The sequence below is a fragment of the Pinus tabuliformis genome, chromosome J, assembly GCF_031772625.1.
Source record: "Pinus tabuliformis cultivar Carrire ecotype Pingquan chromosome J, CPIR1, whole genome shotgun sequence".
NCBI classification, from domain to species: domain Eukaryota; kingdom Viridiplantae; phylum Streptophyta; class Pinopsida; order Pinales; family Pinaceae; genus Pinus; species Pinus tabuliformis.
In genome coordinates, this window is record NC_142295.1 from 1,322,094,582 (window position 1) to 1,322,113,392 (window position 18,811).

Below are 18,811 nucleotides of genomic sequence, written 5' to 3' on the forward strand. Positions count from 1 at the left end.
TGATAGTGGAAACAGAAATTAAAAACAAATACAACACAAAGACACACAACTTCATTAATTCAATTGCTTAATTACATCATACTTATATAGGAAAACTTATGCAACCAATTCCTAACCACTCACAACTAATTCTTGTTCAACTGCTCATAACTAATTCTGTTCAACTGCTTCATAACTAAATCTATTTCTGCATTATTTTCACAAAAATATGATATAAATTTTAAAAACATATTTAACCAAAGCAATTGAAGTTTTAATTTGACATTATTGGTTGATAAGTCAACTGCCTCTGGTTTGAATGATAAGTTAGGAGCACTTTCCAGAAAGAGAGCCTCTTTGGAATTTTGGAGACAGCTTTGACCATCCATTGTAAATAAATGCTCAAAGAAGAATTCATTATTTACTATAATCACCAGATATAGGTTTTTGTAGATCAATCCTCCCTCTATGTAATTTTTCTTTGAGACTCTCGGTTGTTTATTGTAGCTATATGTCAGTTCCGAATTTATTAACAAAGAATTTTATTGGATTCATCCACACTAGCATTCCCACTTCACTAATATGTAATATTCATGTCTAGTCAAAGCCGATACGCTTCACGTTTTCATGAATTACAATTACTTTCATAAACTATTTGTGATCCTTGTCTTAGTTTGTCTCTGAACCTATAAATAGCAGTGTCTTCATATTGGGTAACAATCAAAGGCACCTTTGGCATCGTTTTATCGTGCTTCATGCTGGTTTCTGAGCAGTAATAACTGCAAATTTTATGAGTCCTTGCTTGTAGCCTTTCACCATAAGAAACATGGCAAATGCACCTTTAATGGTCTTCCATCCTGCGCAAAAAGCCAAACCAAATTGGATAACAATGGTCAGCTAATACTCTCTGAACTGCAGGACATGTGATGGAGAGCAGTTCAATCTTCCAATCGACTAGTAGTTTAAATTTTAAATCAGAGATAAAGTATGCTGGCCAGCATTAAACTTAGCGCTTTAAACAATTGAACCATCTCTCTGATAAAAATCAAAATTTGGTATACTTCGAAGTTTGCCTAAGAAATTATGTATACTTTCTTGTGCATATCCCGTGCCACAGGAAGGCAGGGACCATCAAACATAACAAAGTTGGAGGAAAAGGCTGCTTACCAGATGGTTGAAGACTAAATGGACAGCTAACTTACCAGAATTAAGGAGACCCATTATCCCTCTCCAGCTTATGGCTGATCTTATTACTGCTGACCAAAATGGAGCTACATTTTCTGACCAGTCTGCAGTTTTGATATTCTGTTGAAAAATACTAGAATCAATCAGAGCTGTTCTGTATACAGTCTGTATTGCAAACTTTATTGCTTGATTGGTTTCAGAGTAAAACTAGAGTTCACCTGTAGTGACAAAGCTTGTGCGATCCTCACATAGTCAGCAGTGGAACACCAAGCAGGAAGGTAATATGCACCACAAATCTTGTCCAAGAGCTCCTGATGTCAATTCAATTGCAATGTCAGAGCCAAAAACTTAGACATACCCTTCCCTGACTCCCTCCTCTGTGTTGGAAAATATTATCCAGCCTGCCCTTAGATGAACAGCCGAAGCTGTCCAGCCTTTCTATCTTGTTAGAGAGTGCCTTTCATTAGATTTGCATTCACTGCAGCCCCATAATCTGTGCTGGACCTTCATATCACGTGAGTTTTAAGAAATGCCTCAGCTGAAGTATACCCATAACCTAGTTGCAATTGACATGGCTTAACTGCAACCATGTGTCTTTCCACTAAACTAAAGGAACCCTCCCCCCAAGTCACCTGGTAACATTTTGGACTAATTTAATTACGTTAAAAAGAATTGAAATAGTGCTCTTAGTCCTAATGCAATCTACAGTAGCTTGTGCATATACCTGCTCACTGGGTTGCAGAGAGGTCTCCCCTGGCAACAAGTCTCTGTGGCACCAGGTCACTACAATTATGGAACCACCAGGTGCTGCTACTCGGACCAACTCTTGCATAAACTGTAAAACAAATCAAAAGATGAACATACCACTTCATATGTCTGAAATTGCATAATAGCTATTACAGTATATTCTTGAAACACTGTTCAAAGTTAGACTTATCTCAGCTTACAAAATATTTGAAGAAAGAAACAAATCTTAGCCCACCTTTTCTTTATCTGGCATGTGCTCCCCACTCTCCATTGACCATACCAGATCAAACTGCCCATCTGGAAAAGGCTGGTCTAATGCATCTGCTACTTGAAAAGCAACCTGTGCAAATGGTGACAAATTAGATTAGAGTTTCAGCTCAAAAAACTGAATAAAATGTAGTCATATAATTAATTTCAATCTAAACTGAAATGTCCCAGCTAAAGGTTATCCCTTAGGGAAAAGGTAAGAGATTATCCTTTACCTGAGCAATCCACGGCTTTAGGTTGAACAGGTAAGTGCATGCAGAAACAAATTAATAGGAATGGGTTTTTGATATTCACATCAGAAACCCGAAGATGATTTGGAGAGTGCCTTGAGTCATAAGGAATATTATTAGCAAAATCTTAAATGGATGAACCATGATGATTAAAAATTTGTGAGTGGCTGGTATAGAATTACCATGTTACAGTGACAATGATAAACACAGATACATTTGAACCCTGTGTTTTCCCAACAAAGACGTAAAGATACGTAACGTAATAATAGAGTAGCCTGTTGACTGGGGCAAGTCCTGGTTTGATTCCATCCCTGTTTAATCTTTAACATGGAATGAGAGCCAAGTAGGATGCTGGTGTCTAGGACTCCTAAGCCAAAGTGTAGCTTGAAGCGGAGGTGTTTTAGGTAACAACAGACATTAAATTTTTAAGGATTAAGTAGGTTAGGGGTAGAGCACCTTATTATTCTGGCCAGGTCGTGGATTCAGTTGCTAACTTGTCAAACTTTCAACTAATATGAAAGCCAGGTAGGTCAGTGATAGGGCGATGGCTAGGAGACCTATGAGCCAAAGTGTGGATACCTAACTATGTGAAGGGCAGGTTATCCTTATAGTTTGGGTAAGACTTTATTGCTATGGAAAGGTATCCAATTGGTGCAACTATGGGCTCCACTGGCAGTTCCCGAATATGGGTTTTGCAACCTCCGTGAAGCAACAACCATGGTTCCATTGACAAGATTGCGGAAATAATTGATGGCCCCAGAGCCCACCTCCTCCTGTCTTTTCTAAACTAGTTGGGTACTAGCGGGATGATCTTTAGACTAGGGCAGATTATTCTTAGGAAAAGACAAGAGTTAATAATTACCGACTGCCCTGTTTGCTCTGTAAGAACGTATGTTCTTTTGGGGGATACAGAGAGGGAGAGGCTTCGCTTCAGATTGAAGTGTGCTGCGCAGCTGTTGTAGTTCTTTGTTTTCCTCACTGGCAAGTTTCCTTCTAGCAGCTGTAAGTTCTGTTAATATATTGTATTGGGGGCTGTGACTCTAATGTTCTGATTTGTAAGATAAATATTATATTCCAAGTAAAATCCTCTTTGGATCCCCTGTGTTTTAGCTGTCGTATTGCCCAATTTACTGCCTTGCTGTTACCAATACCTTTGCAGGGCTGGAGATACATCCCAGGCCGCTCTATATATCTAGGACTATGGTATATGCTCGCATCTGAACTGATCGGTCATATAGAGATGCAGTAGACTAAAGCCTCAAGGTAGTCTGCATCAGTGAGGCTATCCTCGTAGCTCAGGTAAAATCTTTCGCTACCTAAAGGCAAGGTTATCTCTTGTCGCTCAAGTAAGGCCTTCGAGCTCCGCAAAGGTATGTTTTTCACCATAGTACCAGAAAGACCAGACACTTTTCTTCTGCATGGATATGCTTATCACTTACCTTATGCCATAGTTAAGAATAGTGATATCTTTTTAGAAAAGGGCAAGTGATGACATTACCTTGGCCTCATGTAAGAGACCTAACCTACCTGAGTTATGCGAAATACCTTTGTCGGGAAGGTCCTGAGGTTTTATTAGAGCTAGCTCCGTGAAAGGGCCAGTTCTCCTAACCGACCTGGTAAAGCTGAGATAGACGGGTGTATGTGAGGTAGCCATCCAGACCATTCGATTTAATTAAGGAAATGTAACTCAGCAGGGAGCTTGATAACTGGCACATAAATTGCCTCATTTCTGGCAACCTCCCCGAAATATTATGTTGTTTAGATTGCAATTTTGAGGTACGGACAACATTCTTGGAATGTTCCATTGCTTAGATTGCAATTTTGAAGTCCCGGGCTGATTTAGAGAAGAACCAGGAAAACTCTAAAATCGCAGTTTTCCGTTACCAGGATTATGATTAGTCGTAGTCTTATGGTTTTTTTTTTTTTTTTTTTTTTTTTTCTGGTCAAATTTGTGGATAACCTACCAAAAGTTTACTGGAATCACCATATTGATCTGTGAACTTTACATATTCAAGTAATTTCAGGGTTATATTCAAATAATTTTAGGGTTTTTTCAGGACGTTAAATCATTTTATACATTCAAAAAAGATTTTAAATAAAAATAAAAATAAAAAAAACAATCCCACCCAAAATTGTTTGGCCAAAATTCTAGCCAAAAAGTTAGACAACGCCCGAATGATTCAAGAGTGCTCTGATTGCAGCTCTTTGATTCCAAGCTGATTTCTGCCCAAAAACATGAAGAAGGTAGGGCGCTTTCAATGCCAGTTATCCCACGGCGTAGAGCAGCCCATTTTCCGGCGACATGTCTTCGGCTCGTCCAATTTTCAACAAACCTGACCAGCCCCTGACTTGCCAATCGTCTTACTTGCCAATCCCATGTAAGTCTGAGACTGGGATCTTACCTTCTAGTAAAGGTAGCTTTGTGGTCTAAAATATATTTGCACTTGATCGATTCATATGATGCAGTGACTGGGATCTTATCTTCTAGTAAAGGTAACTTTGTGGTCTAAAATATATTTGCACTTGATCGATTCATATGATGCAGTGGTTTGTATAATTTTACTAAAAACACAAGGTATATTTTACAGTTCAAGTAATGGTGAGGTGTTCCACCCTTTCCAAAGTGTTTATACGCTCGTTTAGATTCAGGGTACCATCAAAACACATCCAGAGTTGACTAAATATCCATCTAACCTAGATCTGATATGCACATGGACGTTGACGATGTTGTTGAGTAACTAAGCTGCAAGCATGCACTTTCCTTATATGGAAAATATTACAATGAATGAAATATAATTGGATTACAACCCTTAAAAACATGGTTTGAGTAAAGTCACACCTAAACGAATCTGCTCTGCCAATGAATGGCAACTGACCCATCCCTACCAAAATGAAGGACATTTGAATTCTTATGAGGTATGAGACCTTGGTTTAGCTGGGTAAACAGATCAGCTTAAGAGAAGGAGATTGCCCAAAAAACACACATACCTTATCGCTGAGACCCTGGGAAGCAGTAAGAGCAGAGGCCCTCTGAGCCTGCAGTGGGCTGAGTGTGATGCCCTGAACATGGGCTCCATACTTTCTTGCCAAATATCTGGAGCTCCCTCCGATACCACAACCAATGTCCACCACACGCCTTGGTTTCTTAAAATCCTCCTCTGCAACACAACATCTCATTTAATACCAAAATACCGTATCCCATTTTTCCAGAATCTACCAATCAAATTAAAGTCAAGAATCATATAACCAATGGCATTCATGCTAACCAGAGATGGCAGCGAATGAGAGGGATTCCTCTATCATTCTAATCTGGGCGTCTCTGTGTTCGAGGAGCTTTTGGGGCGGGGGGAGTTCGTAGAATCCGTGATGCATATGTTCCCCCCACATCTCCTCCCAAACCCCGGACGACTCATCGTAGAACTCTGCTATTCCAGTGCGCAGATCAGCAAAACTCGCGTCGGCCCCGGTCTTGCACTGGACGCGACTTCCAGGCATTGTGGGAGGCGCTGATGGGAATCGAATCGAAGTTGAACGCTTATCCAGTAAGGAAGGCCGTAGTCGCAATGGCAGGGACAATGCAGCGTTATTGTGGCAGCCTGCTACTGCTGTGGGAGGCGCTAATGGGTATCGAATCCGGGTTGAACACTTGTCAAGTGACGGTAACCGTAGTCGCAATGGCTGGGATAACGCAGCGGTATAATGGCAGACTATTTCTGGTGTTGTAATACTACCATAAATAGCAGGAGCAGCCATTCAACTCTGTTTTTCAGTACCTGATTCAAACCTCTTCTGCTTTTTGTTGGCTTCTGATAATTGGCATTCGAAACACCCTTCCAAAATCCAATTTTTAAGGTCAGAATCCAATCAATCGTTTTAAGGCTTCACAGAGGGAGAATGGCAAAGATTTAACAGATTTTTGTCATAGTTAAAAGTAGTGCAGATATAAAAAATTGAAACCAATTATTTAATTTTTCAAGGTCAGAATGCACTGAATCAGGTTTTCATCCAGCTTCGATAGAGATTGGCAAAGATTAACAGATTTTTGTCATCGTTAAGGCAGTGCATATATATAAAAATCGAAGAAACCTATTTTATTATATATTTCAATTAAATTATAATTTTATTTTAAGTAATTTTTATATTTTATATGTATTTTTTAAAATTATAATTTTATTTTAAATAATTTTTATATTTTATATGTATTTTTTAAAAGGATTTACAAAATTTTAATTTAATTATTTTAATTATTAATATTTAAATAAGTAGATTGTAGAGTTTTAATTCACAGAATATCTATAAAATATTTACATTTATAAGTATGTCTATTTTGACATAGGGTTTCCATAATTTTAATTTAATTATCAAATGGATGATAAAGATTTAACTTTCATGAAATATTTTAGAATATTTTTAGTAGTAGTCACAAATCAAAGATTGATATTTATCTCCAAAATAGTTATGCTTTTTCTACTATGAATACCTATCATATGGAATGAGTTATGGTGTTTTGGGCATGTGGTATTGATAAAACATGGTATTGGCGTTGGATGACCTTTCGAGGATTTTCTCTCTTGCCAAAGATTTTTGGTTGAGTTGTTTATTTTTTATGATTACATTTTGGAATGGTGAAAGACGATTTGTCAATAGTTGATCAATAGGAGATGACCCTGAAAATGTAGGGATAAGAGCCATATTGAGGACATCCTTGAAAGAGGGGACAAAAGGATGATTTATAGGATTGAGGGGGATTTGGGAGCCTTCGTTCAAGGTTATAGAGGGTGGAAGGGGCTTCACAAAGTGATTAGTCCCAAGCGAAAAAAGTAGGAACAAATTTGGAAAAGCCATTTGAAATCGTGGAAGGGTCTTGTTTATCAGAAGAGGAAATGTCTAGACTGGTCTAAAAGAGCGCAGTCATGGCCTAACTGATGAGTATCAACAGGATTCCTCATTTCCATCCCCTGGTGGCTCTAATCTCAGAGCTTGTGGGCTACGGGCCCACGAAGTTCGACTCTCTCTTCCTTTCTTTTTGGCTGCAACAACAGACTATCAATTCATCAAATCCCCAAAACCACCATTGTACAGGGTTATTGGGTGCAGGAATTGCACTTAAGCAAACTCCTCCACACTTAATTGTCAACCCAGGGGTTTCATAAACTTATAGACGAAGCACAGGCAATGCCAGAAGTGGTATGAACTTTTCCTATTCCTAATCCTATGATCTGAAATCACCCCTAGGTGACCTCAGAAAAAATAATGAAGGTATTACAGACTCATGTGATAGTGTGTGTGTCTATGTTATCTTGTGCAATGGATCGATAAGATTGCGAAATACACAGACACTAGAAACAGTAAGAGATCACAGTAAGCAAACATAAACACAACAAAATTTAATAAGGAGTTCACCCAATCCTCCTGGGCTATGTCTCCTGGTCCAGCCTTCAGTGGTGGCCCTTTTATTATGTTTTTAAAAGCAAAGTCTTACAATAAGGAGCTCAATCTGAGTCTCACTTGACAGAGGATGATCAGTAGGATGGCACTTGGAACTCCCAAGTCCTTAGAGTTCACAAACTCCCCTTACCAAATTTCGACCTCAATTAGTCTTTGTCTGCTCAATGCTACCCTTACTCTGAGGGTTAGCTCAACTACTCTGTTCTCTGCGATTTTGCCTCTCTTTATGTGTCTCTCAGCCTTCGGCTTCTTCACTGCTTCTCTGCCTCACTGTCTCTATCAGCTTGTGGCTTTAAAGCCAATTCATTCCCTCGACTGTTCATTTCGGCTTCCCAGCTCTCTAGATCGCCTACCTCTGTCTGCTGGGACTCCTATGCCCTGCATCATCATTGCTACGTAACGCTTCGCAGAGAGGTGGCCACCTGTCTTCTTGCGAACTGAGTGTCAGTTCTTCCTGAACGGTTGTTTTTTTTCGTTTTTTTCCCAGATGCCTGTGAAACGGATCCTTCTATCAATTCATCGGTCAAATCGGACTTCAAATCTTATGCACCGTAGTTTATTTCTCCCTCGGGTCCGGTCATCCATCGGGTTGAACCTCTGTCGTTGATCTAGAACCCCCAGATCCTACGATCTTCGCTTATATCACGCGGTTGAGTTTCTCGACTGTTAGTCCGCGATGTAAGCAGTTTCTCTCTCTCCCCGCCGAACACGCATCACTCGGTGTATGGAATCGCTGGGTCCTCGGCCAAACCCGCTTACCGCCCAAAATGCCTTCGATATTCCGCTGGTTTTGAGCGTGGGACCCGCCTTGTTGGTTTTAGCGCTTTCCCACGGTTTTCTGGTTTCCCTTGTGACCGAGCACTCGGGGCCTTTCCTTCTTGAGGGGTTTTGTGCGTATCAGAAACAGCCTCCATTTCTGGATCTGAGCTTCCCAATTGCCATTTTTGCGCCATGCGCAGTCTCCATGGGCCAACGGTCAGCGCGCTTTGACCGAAGGTCCTCGTTGTTCCGTGCTAGCTGCAAATTACCATTATTTAGAGGTTACTTCTGATAGCTATAAGATTTCTTGAAGTCTGTCATTCACTTTTTAACAATCATGGAATTGTTTGAGGATCCAATTCGAATCACGGCCTTCCCACTGAAAAAGATTTTGGACCACCAAAAGTTTGTTTTCAAGCACCGACTAAGTGAGGATACAACTTTCTCACCTGTCCAATCTCTATCCATTTTGCATTGCTTGGCTTTGAACCCCTAAACCCAATTCTGAGGTACTCAACATCTCCCCTATGTGTCGCCCTCACCTTCTTGTCCAGAACTGTGTCTTTCTGCGATTCATCAAGATATTCAGGTAGCAGGTCATCAATAGAAGGCAATTGACTCTGCTCTTCAGGGTCTTCAATTAACAAAGGTTCAAATAGTCTCAAGATGTCTGCATTGACGACTGAGTAGATGTGCATATAAGCTAGCAAATCAAGGCGAAAAGCATTCTCACCAATTTTCTCAAGGATCCTGAAAGGGCCATACCTTATTGGTTTTAGCTTTTTACCTTCACCTTGCATCATGTCCTTGTTGATATACAGCCAGACTTGATCACCAACTTGGAAACTATGCTCCATCCGATGCTTGTCATGCCTTGCCTTGTATTTGGCCTGGCTCTTTTCCAGTTGTTTCTGTACTGCCTGGTGAATCTCTTGGATTTTTTCAATGAACCTAGTTGCCTTGTCCACATTGCTGTGTCCCCCAACTGCTATGTCCTTACCAAAGACAAAATCTAAGGGTGGCCTAGGTGTAAAACCAAAACAGGTCTCAAAAGGAGATCTTTGTGTGGAAGAATGTTTGGCTCGGTTGTAAGCATGCTGCACATAACACAAATGTTCATCCCAAAGCTTGGGATGCTTGCTGCAATATCCCTTGAGAAACTGGATCACTATCCTGTTGACTACTTCTGTCTGGCCATCAGTTTGTGGATGGAAAGCTGTGCTTTTCTTCAGTTTGGTGTCCATCAGTTCCCACAGACTTGACCAAAACTTTCCCACAAATCTGGTGTCTCGATCAGATATAATGGAAGTGGGTAATCTAAAATGAACCCATACATGTTGAAAGAACAGTTTTGCAATTTGTTCAATTGTAATCTGTTTATTACAAGGTATCAAAATACACATTTCGCTGAACCTATCCACAACAACATATAGATAGTCATGACCTTTCCTATATTTAGGCAGTCCTCCAACAAAGTCCACGGAAACACTTTCCCAAGGATGACAAGGAACTAGCAATGGAGTGTACAAGCCTAGTTTCCTATTGCTGGGCTATCTTTTAACACACATAGTACACCCTCTTACATAACTAGAAACTGTCTCGTTCCTTTTTGGCCAATAACAAAATCTTTGCAGTTGTGCAACTGTTTTGCTTACCCCAAAGTGACCTGATATTAGAGAAGTGTGTGCCTCTTGTATTATCTTTACTCTTTCAGTTTGTGGAATGCATAGCTTCCCAAAATGATACAAGAGTTGGTCCTTAATGTGATAATCCAATTCTTCTACTCGTTTGCCTTGACTTAAATTTGCATATATATCTTTGAAGTCTATATCTTGAGCATATTGTTCAATGTAGCTCTCATGCAACACATAATTATGCTTAAGTATAGTAGATGCATTTATAATGGGTCTAGATAACATATCTGCAACTTTATTATGTATGCCCCTTTTATATCTGATTACTAGATGAAACTGCTATAGGAACCCCATCCACCTGTAGTGCCTTGATTGCTGCAACTTAGTTTGGGAGTGTAAATATTGAAGTGGTTGATGATTAGTGTGTATAACTGTTTCTTTGCCCATTAAGTAATGTTTCCACTTTTTCACACTCTGTACTAATGCATACAATTCTTTATCATATGTGGGATAGTTAACTACTGCAAAATTAAATGTCTCAGAATGATAATATATGGGTTTACCGTGCTGTATCAACACTGCTCCCATGGCATAGTCACTGGCATCTGTTTGGATCTCAAACGGTCTTTGAAGATTTGGTAGTGCTAGTACTGGTGTTGTACTAATCTTTTCTTTCAAGGTGTCGAAGGCTTTCTGCTATTTGCCTCCCCACTGAAACACCTTGTTCAATCCTGTTAAAGCATGTAAGGGAGCTGCAATTAAGGAAAAGTTAGAAATGAACTTTCTCCAATATTGTGCTGCTCCTAAGAAGCTTCTAACTTATGTAGCAGATTTGGGTTTAGGTCAGTTTATAATGACTGCCACCTTAGAAGGATCTATCTTCAATTCACTACCCCCTACTATATGTCCCAAATTATTTAAGGATGTTTTGCCAAATTCACCGTTTGAGAGTTTAACATGAAGTTTTTCTCTTTTCAAAACATCTAGTGTCTGTTTAACATGCTTTAAATGTTCTTCCTATGTTTGGCTAAATATAAGAATGTCATCCAAATATACAATAACAAAATCATCAAGAAAAGGTCTGAGTACATCATTCATTATTCTCATGAAAGTAGCAGGAGCATTAGTTAAGCCAAAAGGCATAACTAGCCACTCATACAATCCCTGCTTTGTTTTGAAAGCAGTTTTCCATGCATCTTGTTTTTCAACTCTGACCTGATGATATCCACTATGCAAGTCTAATTTGGAAAAATAAACAGCTTCTTTCAATTGATATAATAGATCATCTATGCGAGGAAGGGGATAACGATTTTTTATTGTTATCTTATTCAGTGCTCGGTAATCAATGCACATTCTCCACAAGCCATCTTTCTTTCTCACCAAAACGATTGGTGACCCACATGGTGATGTGTTAGGTCTGATGAACCCCTTCTTGAGCAACTCCTGCACCTGCTTCTTGATTTCTGCATTCTCCAAAGCGGACAACCTGTACATTCCAATGTTAGGCAATGGAGCATCTTGCTGCAAATTAATATCATGCACTATTTCCTTTTTGGGTGGCAGACCTTTAGATTCTTGAAACAAAATATCATTACTCTGAAACAACTTTTTCTAAATCAGCTTGCTGTTTAGCATCACAGCCCTCAAATACATTGGTTTTATCAGGTTTCTTTTCCTTTACAACCATCAGTAAAAATTGTTTGCATGAATTTACAATTCATTTCATCTACCCTGAGTTTATGAGAGTATAATTATTCTTGAGCTTATGAGCTCTTACAAAGTATTCGATTCCATCTTTAACGAGTAGATACTTGTTCTCAGCTCTATAGAAACTAACTTTTCTATCATACAAGTAAGGACTTCCTAAAACAATTCCACATATATCCAGAGGAACTATATCTAACTCAACCTCATCTACAAATGCTGACCCAAAAGAAAACTTAAGTTTGCATTGTCTAGTCACTTGTAGTTGTGCTTTATCACTTAACCAACCTAATGGGTATGGTTTCTTATGAGGTGTAGTCAGTAATCCCAACTTCTTTACAATTGCTTCAGAAATTAAATTTACTTGTGAGCCACTATCAAACAAAGTATCAATCTTTTGATGTTTGGAAATAACTCGAATATGGAAAAGCTCATGCCTTTTTCTCTCATTTTCTTCATCAATAGTAGATTGTGCAGAATTACTAGTAGATGCTTCAGAATTCTTACCTTTTATACCTGTGGCTGCAATGGTTGTTTCATCTCCTGAGTCCTACCCCAAATCTTTCTGAATAGCTGCAACAATATTCTTCTTCTTGCCTTCGAACTTCTTATGTCTTAGCTCCGGATGCAGAATCCAACAGTGTTCATCATCATGCCCATCCTTCTTACACTGTGTGCATGAAGACTGGCCCTTCTGTCCATTGTTGGCCTTCCTTTCTTTTCTTTGCATTTTCTTTTCTCCTTAGTCTTGCTTGCAGTGAGTTTGGATGATCCTCCCAATTCTGGGTTTCCATTCTTTCCTCTAGCTTCTAGATGTGTAGCTTGGACATATACCTCATCTATACTAGTGGGATTAAACATGAGGATAGTGTGCCTCATGTAGTTGTGTAGACCACCGATGTACTTCAAAAGAGTCTCAGGTGAGTCTAATGAGATTCCTAGAATCAAAGCTCTCTTCCTAAATTCTTGGGTGTAACCTTGTACACTTTGCCCTTTCAATTGGCGAAGAGTTTTCTAGCTCATCATGGCTTGTTGCATGTAAGCCAGTGGATAGAACTGCTTTTTTATTGCAAAAACAAATTCACTCCAGACAGAAAGAGTCTTACCATGTATCTTCATGTCAGCTTGGGTCTTGCCTTCCCACCAAACCAAGGCAGTGCCCCCAAGGCGTAGGCTGGCCAGCTGAATCTTACTCTTTTCTGAGTCGATACTCTGTACTCTACAATAAACATCAACTTGTCTGATCCAATTGTCCAGCTTTTCTGCATTCAACTCTCCATCATATATTGGTAAATCAAATTTAACATCTAGTTTAATCAAAGATGTCTTCTTTTATGTTCATGGCTATTAGGAAGTGTGAGAAAGTTTTCTTCTTTCCCTTTGCCTTTTGAGTGGTCATGGAGGAGAGACTCTTCTTCTCCTTTATCTTCTTTGGAGCCTGATGAGTCTTCATCTTTATGTTTTCTAAAGTCCTTATACATTTCCTCTACCATGGATCTCATGGTCAGGAAACTATCTATAAATTGAGGGTCTAGCCCCACAGAACCTTCCTCCGACATTGTCTTCTGAGGATAGACTCTTCCAATTTCAGGATTAGTTTCGACCAACTCTCCTTCTCCTAATTTGAGCTTTGATCTTGTTAGCATTCAACAGCTAAATCCAGCACAAGCTTATCTAACCTTAACAACCTATAGATCTGAGACCACTTGATCTGAAATCACCCATAGGTGACCTCAGAAAAAATAACGAAGGTATTATAGACTCATGTGTTGTTGTGTGTGTCCATGTTATCTTGTGCAACAGATCGATAAGATTGCGAAATACACAGACACTAGAAACAGTAAGAGATCACAGTAAGCAAACATAAACACAACAAAATTTAATAAGGAGTTCACCCAATCCTCCTGGGCTACATCTCCTGGTCTAGCCTTCAGTGGTGGCCCTTTTATTATGCTTTTAAAAGCAGAGTCTTACAATAAGGAGCTCAATCTGAGTCTCACTTGACAGAGGATGATCAGTAGGATGGCACTTGGAACTCCCAAGTCCTTAGAGTTCACAGACTCCCCTTACAGAATTTCAACTTCAATTAGTCTCTGTCTACTCAATGCTACCCTTACTCTGAGGGTCAGCTCGGCTTCTTTGTTCTCTGCAATTTTGCCTCTCTTTCTGTGTCTCTCGGCCTTCGACTTCTTCACTACTTCTCTGCCTCACTGTCTCTGTCAGCTTGTGGCTTTAAAGCCAGTTCGTTCCCTCGACTGTTCGTTTTGGCTTCCCGGCTCTTTGGATCGCCTACCTCTGTCCGCTGGGACTCCTCTGCCCTGCATCATCATTGTTGCGTAACACTTCGCAGAGAGGTGGCCACCTGTCTTCTTGTGAACTAAGTGTCAGTTCTTCCTGAACGATCATTTTTTTCCGTTATTTCCCAGATGCCTGCGAAATGGATCCTTCTGTCGATTCATCGGTCAAATCAGACTTCAAATCTTATGCACCGTAGTTTATTTCTCCCTCGGTTCCGGTCATCCATTAGCTTGAACCTCCGCCATTGATCTGTAACCCCTAGATCCTAATGGTTGAGTTGCTCAACCATTAGTCCGCGATGTAAGCGGTTTCTCTCTCTCCCCGCTGGACACGCATCACTCGGTGTATGGAATCGTTGGGTCCTCGGCCAAACCCGCTTACTACCTGAAATGCCTCCGATATTCTGCCAGTTTTGAGCGCGAGACCCGCCTTGTTGGTTTTAGCACTTTCCCACGGTTTTCTGGTTTCCCTTGTGACCAAGTGCTCGAGCCTTTCCTTCTCGAGGGGTTTTTCCAAGCGATACGCGATTAGCGCTTTTTTGCGCTAATCGCGTATCAGAAACAACCTCCATTTCTGGATCTGAGCTTCCCAATTGCCATTTTTGCGCCATGCGCGGTCTCCATGGGCCAACGGTCAACGCGCTTTGACTGAAGGTCCTCGTTGTTCCGTGCTGGCTGCAAATTACCATTATTTAGAGGTTATTTTTGATAGCTATAAGATTTCTTGAATTTTGTCATTCATTTTTTAACAATCATGGAATTGCTTGAGGATCCAATTCGGATCATCCTACTTCTTCAATGAAATGTTGCAGAATTAGACAGAAAACAATCTTAAAGACAATCAACACCAAAGCAATTCTAGCGCTGGAATGTAAAAGAATAATTTGTGAGGAAATCAAGTAAAGGAACTTTCACACAATTGGAAGAAATCTTAAATGTTGAAATGAAATGATATGTTTATCTTCAGTATAGATGGCTAACAATTTAACAAGTGGGCCCTTGCAAAGATCTATTTCCCAATTGATCTTCCTTCTACACCAAGCAACCTGTTCTTGTACTATTGCAATCTGCTTGCACTAGTGTAGGTACAGTACTTATGTGAAAAAGTATATTTTACCTTCTTTACTGAAGACTTATGTCTTTATGGAGGTGCTCTAAGCCTCAAGGCTTAGAGCACTATGTTCCTGTGACAAGAGACCAGCTCTTGCACTGAGATAGAGCTTCCTTCACCAAAGTTTCCAATTTACTTTCGAAAGAATTAAAAGACGTGTTGAAAAGAATTGCAATTGGAAGCTAGATTTTGAGATAAATTACACATGAAAAAGAATGTTTTAATTAACTAAACTTTGTAATGAAAGTAAACTTCATAAAGCAAAAACAATTCGAAATAATCAAGCAACAGCCAAAGTAATTTGCATGCATCAAATAACTTTCGACAATTCACTTATAACATTTATGTTCATTTTTCTTCAGTCATAAAATGCAAGTGTAAAGTATGGTGTTTGTAATAACGTCCTTCCTTAATTCATGTAGATATTCTTAGATCCTTCAGAAGTATAACTCTTAACATTGAGAATGATTACTTGAATTAACAATACATTTGCTTGCAGGAATAAATGAAATTATTAGCAGGAAAAGGAACGTAACACTTGTTGTAAAGTAAATGAATAAACTGGAGGGCAGGAAACTACATGCACTAGTATAGGAAGAATCCTCCTGCACAACCCGAGCGGAAGCAAACTAGGACAAAAATTACAGGAAGGAAATTGCAAGAAAGTAGTTGCAGGAAATAAATTTCAAGAAAGAAATAAACTTAATTAACTTCCAAACTATGGATCCACTCATGCTTGACTATGAAATGAATTTAACTCAGAACTTCTGAAATAAACATAAGAGAAATCCAAGCCACACAACTGCAAATGAATAAATGTTCACACAGGCTTTTTAAATGGCGAAAGCACAAGGGTAAACGAGCTGGGTTAGCCAACCAGCTAGTTTCCCATTTAGGAAACAAAACGGTTCAGCGCTTAATCACTCATGAAATAAAAATTAAACACAGCGTGAAGAAAACATGGTGCATTCCTTGTATTAACTTGATCAACAAATATACATGATAGTGCGAGTCCAACCCAGAACCAAGGGCGATACAAAATTACAAAGTAAATGAAATTACAACTCAGAGATCGCTAGCTTGGCTCTACCTACAGTCTACATTATATATAGTCTCTCAGCCTTAGCCATATTCTGTTAATTATAGTCATTTCCTATTCAAGCCTTTCGATCGAACGGACTAACAAACAACATTGCAAAACCGGCTGATGGTTATAATAAAGCACGAACTTTGCTGGTCATAGACCATATTCTTGGCAAGTATCCCTGACTATACGCTGCCAATGTCCATCCTTAGATAGTTCGCAACCGAACTAGGAGTCGTGGATAAAAAACGCCCGCATGGAATATCATGGAGATCACGGAGCAACATCGTTGGCGGTGCAGGAATCTGCCTGCATTGATCACGCTAAATAATGATTAACACTTAGTTCTTCAATTACTTTTAGGAAAGTTAAACATAAGTTACAAGAGATACTAAAAGGTATGAAATCTATGTAAAGTAATTAATAAAGCACTTAATAAATCTTAATTATGAAATACGAAGTATATGTAGGAATAGATAATTATCTTGGACTAGTGCAGGAATGAGATGGTTAAATGGAGATAAAATAGAGGTTAAGCCTTAATATGGGAATAGGGTAAAAATAGAGCAATTTGGGACACCAACAAGGGCCTCACTTACAATTCGGGTTTGAATGACCTTTCGACCATCTTCACTCCACAGAGGTCTAAACAAAACACGATGTGCCCTTCCCTTTCTCTGACCCAACTGGACCTGGGCCTGACCTTGTGGGTCCCATCTAGAGGTCGAAGTCGAGGTTTACTCCTTAGTTTCTCCTACGCAGCCTCCAACTAAGATTACCCAACTTTGTTGAAGCCCGACCAAACCAACTGGGTCCCACCTGAGTTGGAGGTCGGGGTCTAGACTCTTATCACGCTAGTTCTCTCTCGATCTTCATCGAACCAATTTTTTCGAGAACTCTTTACATTATCATAGTGGCCTCATATCGGCTCTTGCATCCTCTGTAATTATCATGGCTCATGGGCAACGCAAGTCTCTGGCCAATTAAAATTGCAGAGAACTTTGGGTGGGGTTCATTTCCTTGTCCAATGAAAACACAGCACAAAGATTGGACAAAAGACCAAACACAATAAAGGGAAATACACATAGATTTTTGAACACATGAGACACTTAGATTAAAAAAACAGATTACATATACAAACTCTCTGGGCTTGGCACCATCCGACTTGGTTTTACATTGAAACTGGTCGCCTTCATGACATCGCAGGATACCCATATAAAGAAACCAGTCAGACCCTCACATAAATAAGAAAATATTGCCACATTGGACCTTTTAAAGGCTTCAAATCAATCACAAATTAGAATAAAACAAGGAAAGCGTGTCCTCTATCTCCATGCCATGACACCCTTCTTCTGGTAGCATCTGGAATCAAATTTGGTTATTCCTCATGTAGCTTTGAGTTATTACAAATTGGCTCTCCTCCTCTGGCTTGAACTTTTAGCATCTTAGGTTCACCCCCACTAGAACCTTCTTAAGATTCCTTTGCTTGCTTAGTCATTGCACACTTGATCACTTTTCTTCCGACAATTCCACCCACAATCGCAACTGTGGAATTGTCCTCTTGTAGGAATCCTCCTCTTTCTTTTGCTCTGATACCACTTGATGAGTACCAATTCTAGGGTTCCTCATTTCCATCCCGTGGTGGCTCCAATCTGGGAGCCTGTGGGTTATGCATCCATGAAGTTTGCCTCTCTCTTCCTTCTTTTTGGTTGTAGCAATGGACTATCGATTCATCAAATCCCGAAAACCATCGTTGTATAGGGCCTCACTTGTAATTCGGGTTTGATTAACCTCTTTATCGGCTTCACTCCACGGAGATCTAAAGAAAACATGACGTGCCCTTTCCTTTCTCCAACCCGACTGTACCTGGGCCTAACCTCGTGGATCCCGTCCAGAGGTCAAAGTTGAGGATTACTCCTTCGTTCTTCCTTCCCGACCATGGAATGAGATTTCCTGACTCTTTTTGTCGACGCGTTTCGAACCAACCAGTGTGGTTCATCGTCAAGACAAGTTGAAAAAACAGATCCAGCTTCGCATGTTAAATAGTTAGAGCAGAGCCACCAACGGTTAGCTGGGCCAAAAAATTGACATAGGACCACGGTCAAATTTAGTTATATTAGGTGTAAAATTATATATATATAAATAAATGAAAATATATAAAATAATTATAATTGTTATTTTTATTTAATAATTAAAACTAAAAGGAAAGTAGTTAACTAACGGACCAACCCTTATATTATAAATATATTAAGGGTTATGGAAATATATTAAAGGGATATTTAGTTAGAAAAAATCAAATAAATAAATAGTAAAGATAAAAACAAAAAATAAATAAATAAAAATTAAAATTAAAAACGAATAAAATA

At 39.4% G+C, this 18,811-nt stretch overlaps 1 protein-coding gene across 1 annotated transcript; it reads right to left on the bottom strand.

Annotated features, from left to right (window-relative positions):
• Positions 1 to 374: 374 nt before the first annotated feature.
• On the bottom strand, positions 375 to 6,440 carry LOC149232142 (tocopherol O-methyltransferase, chloroplastic-like). The gene is made up of 7 exons (XM_089379370.1): positions 5,675 to 6,440; positions 5,397 to 5,566; positions 2,147 to 2,251; positions 1,889 to 1,999; positions 1,383 to 1,475; positions 1,182 to 1,284; positions 375 to 836 (listed from the first exon to the last, which is right to left on the bottom strand). The coding sequence occupies exons 1-7, from the start codon at positions 6,159 to 6,161 to the stop codon at positions 733 to 735; spliced, it is 1,173 nt and encodes a 390-aa protein (XP_089235496.1). The 5' UTR covers positions 6,162 to 6,440; the 3' UTR covers positions 375 to 732.
• Between the last annotated feature and the right edge of the window lie 12,371 nt (positions 6,441 to 18,811).

Coding starts and splice junctions, on each gene's coding strand:
- LOC149232142 (XM_089379370.1), bottom strand. CDS start 6,161: ATGGCTGCTCCTGCTATTTATGGTAGTATTACAACACCAGAAATAGTC. Junction 2,000..2,146: donor ACATGCCAGATAAAGAAAAG/GTGGGCTAAGAT, acceptor TTTGTTTTACAG/TTTATGCAAGAGTTGGTCCG. Junction 1,476..1,888: donor CTCTGCAACCCAGTGAGCAG/GTATATGCACAA, acceptor AATTGACATCAG/GAGCTCTTGGACAAGATTTG.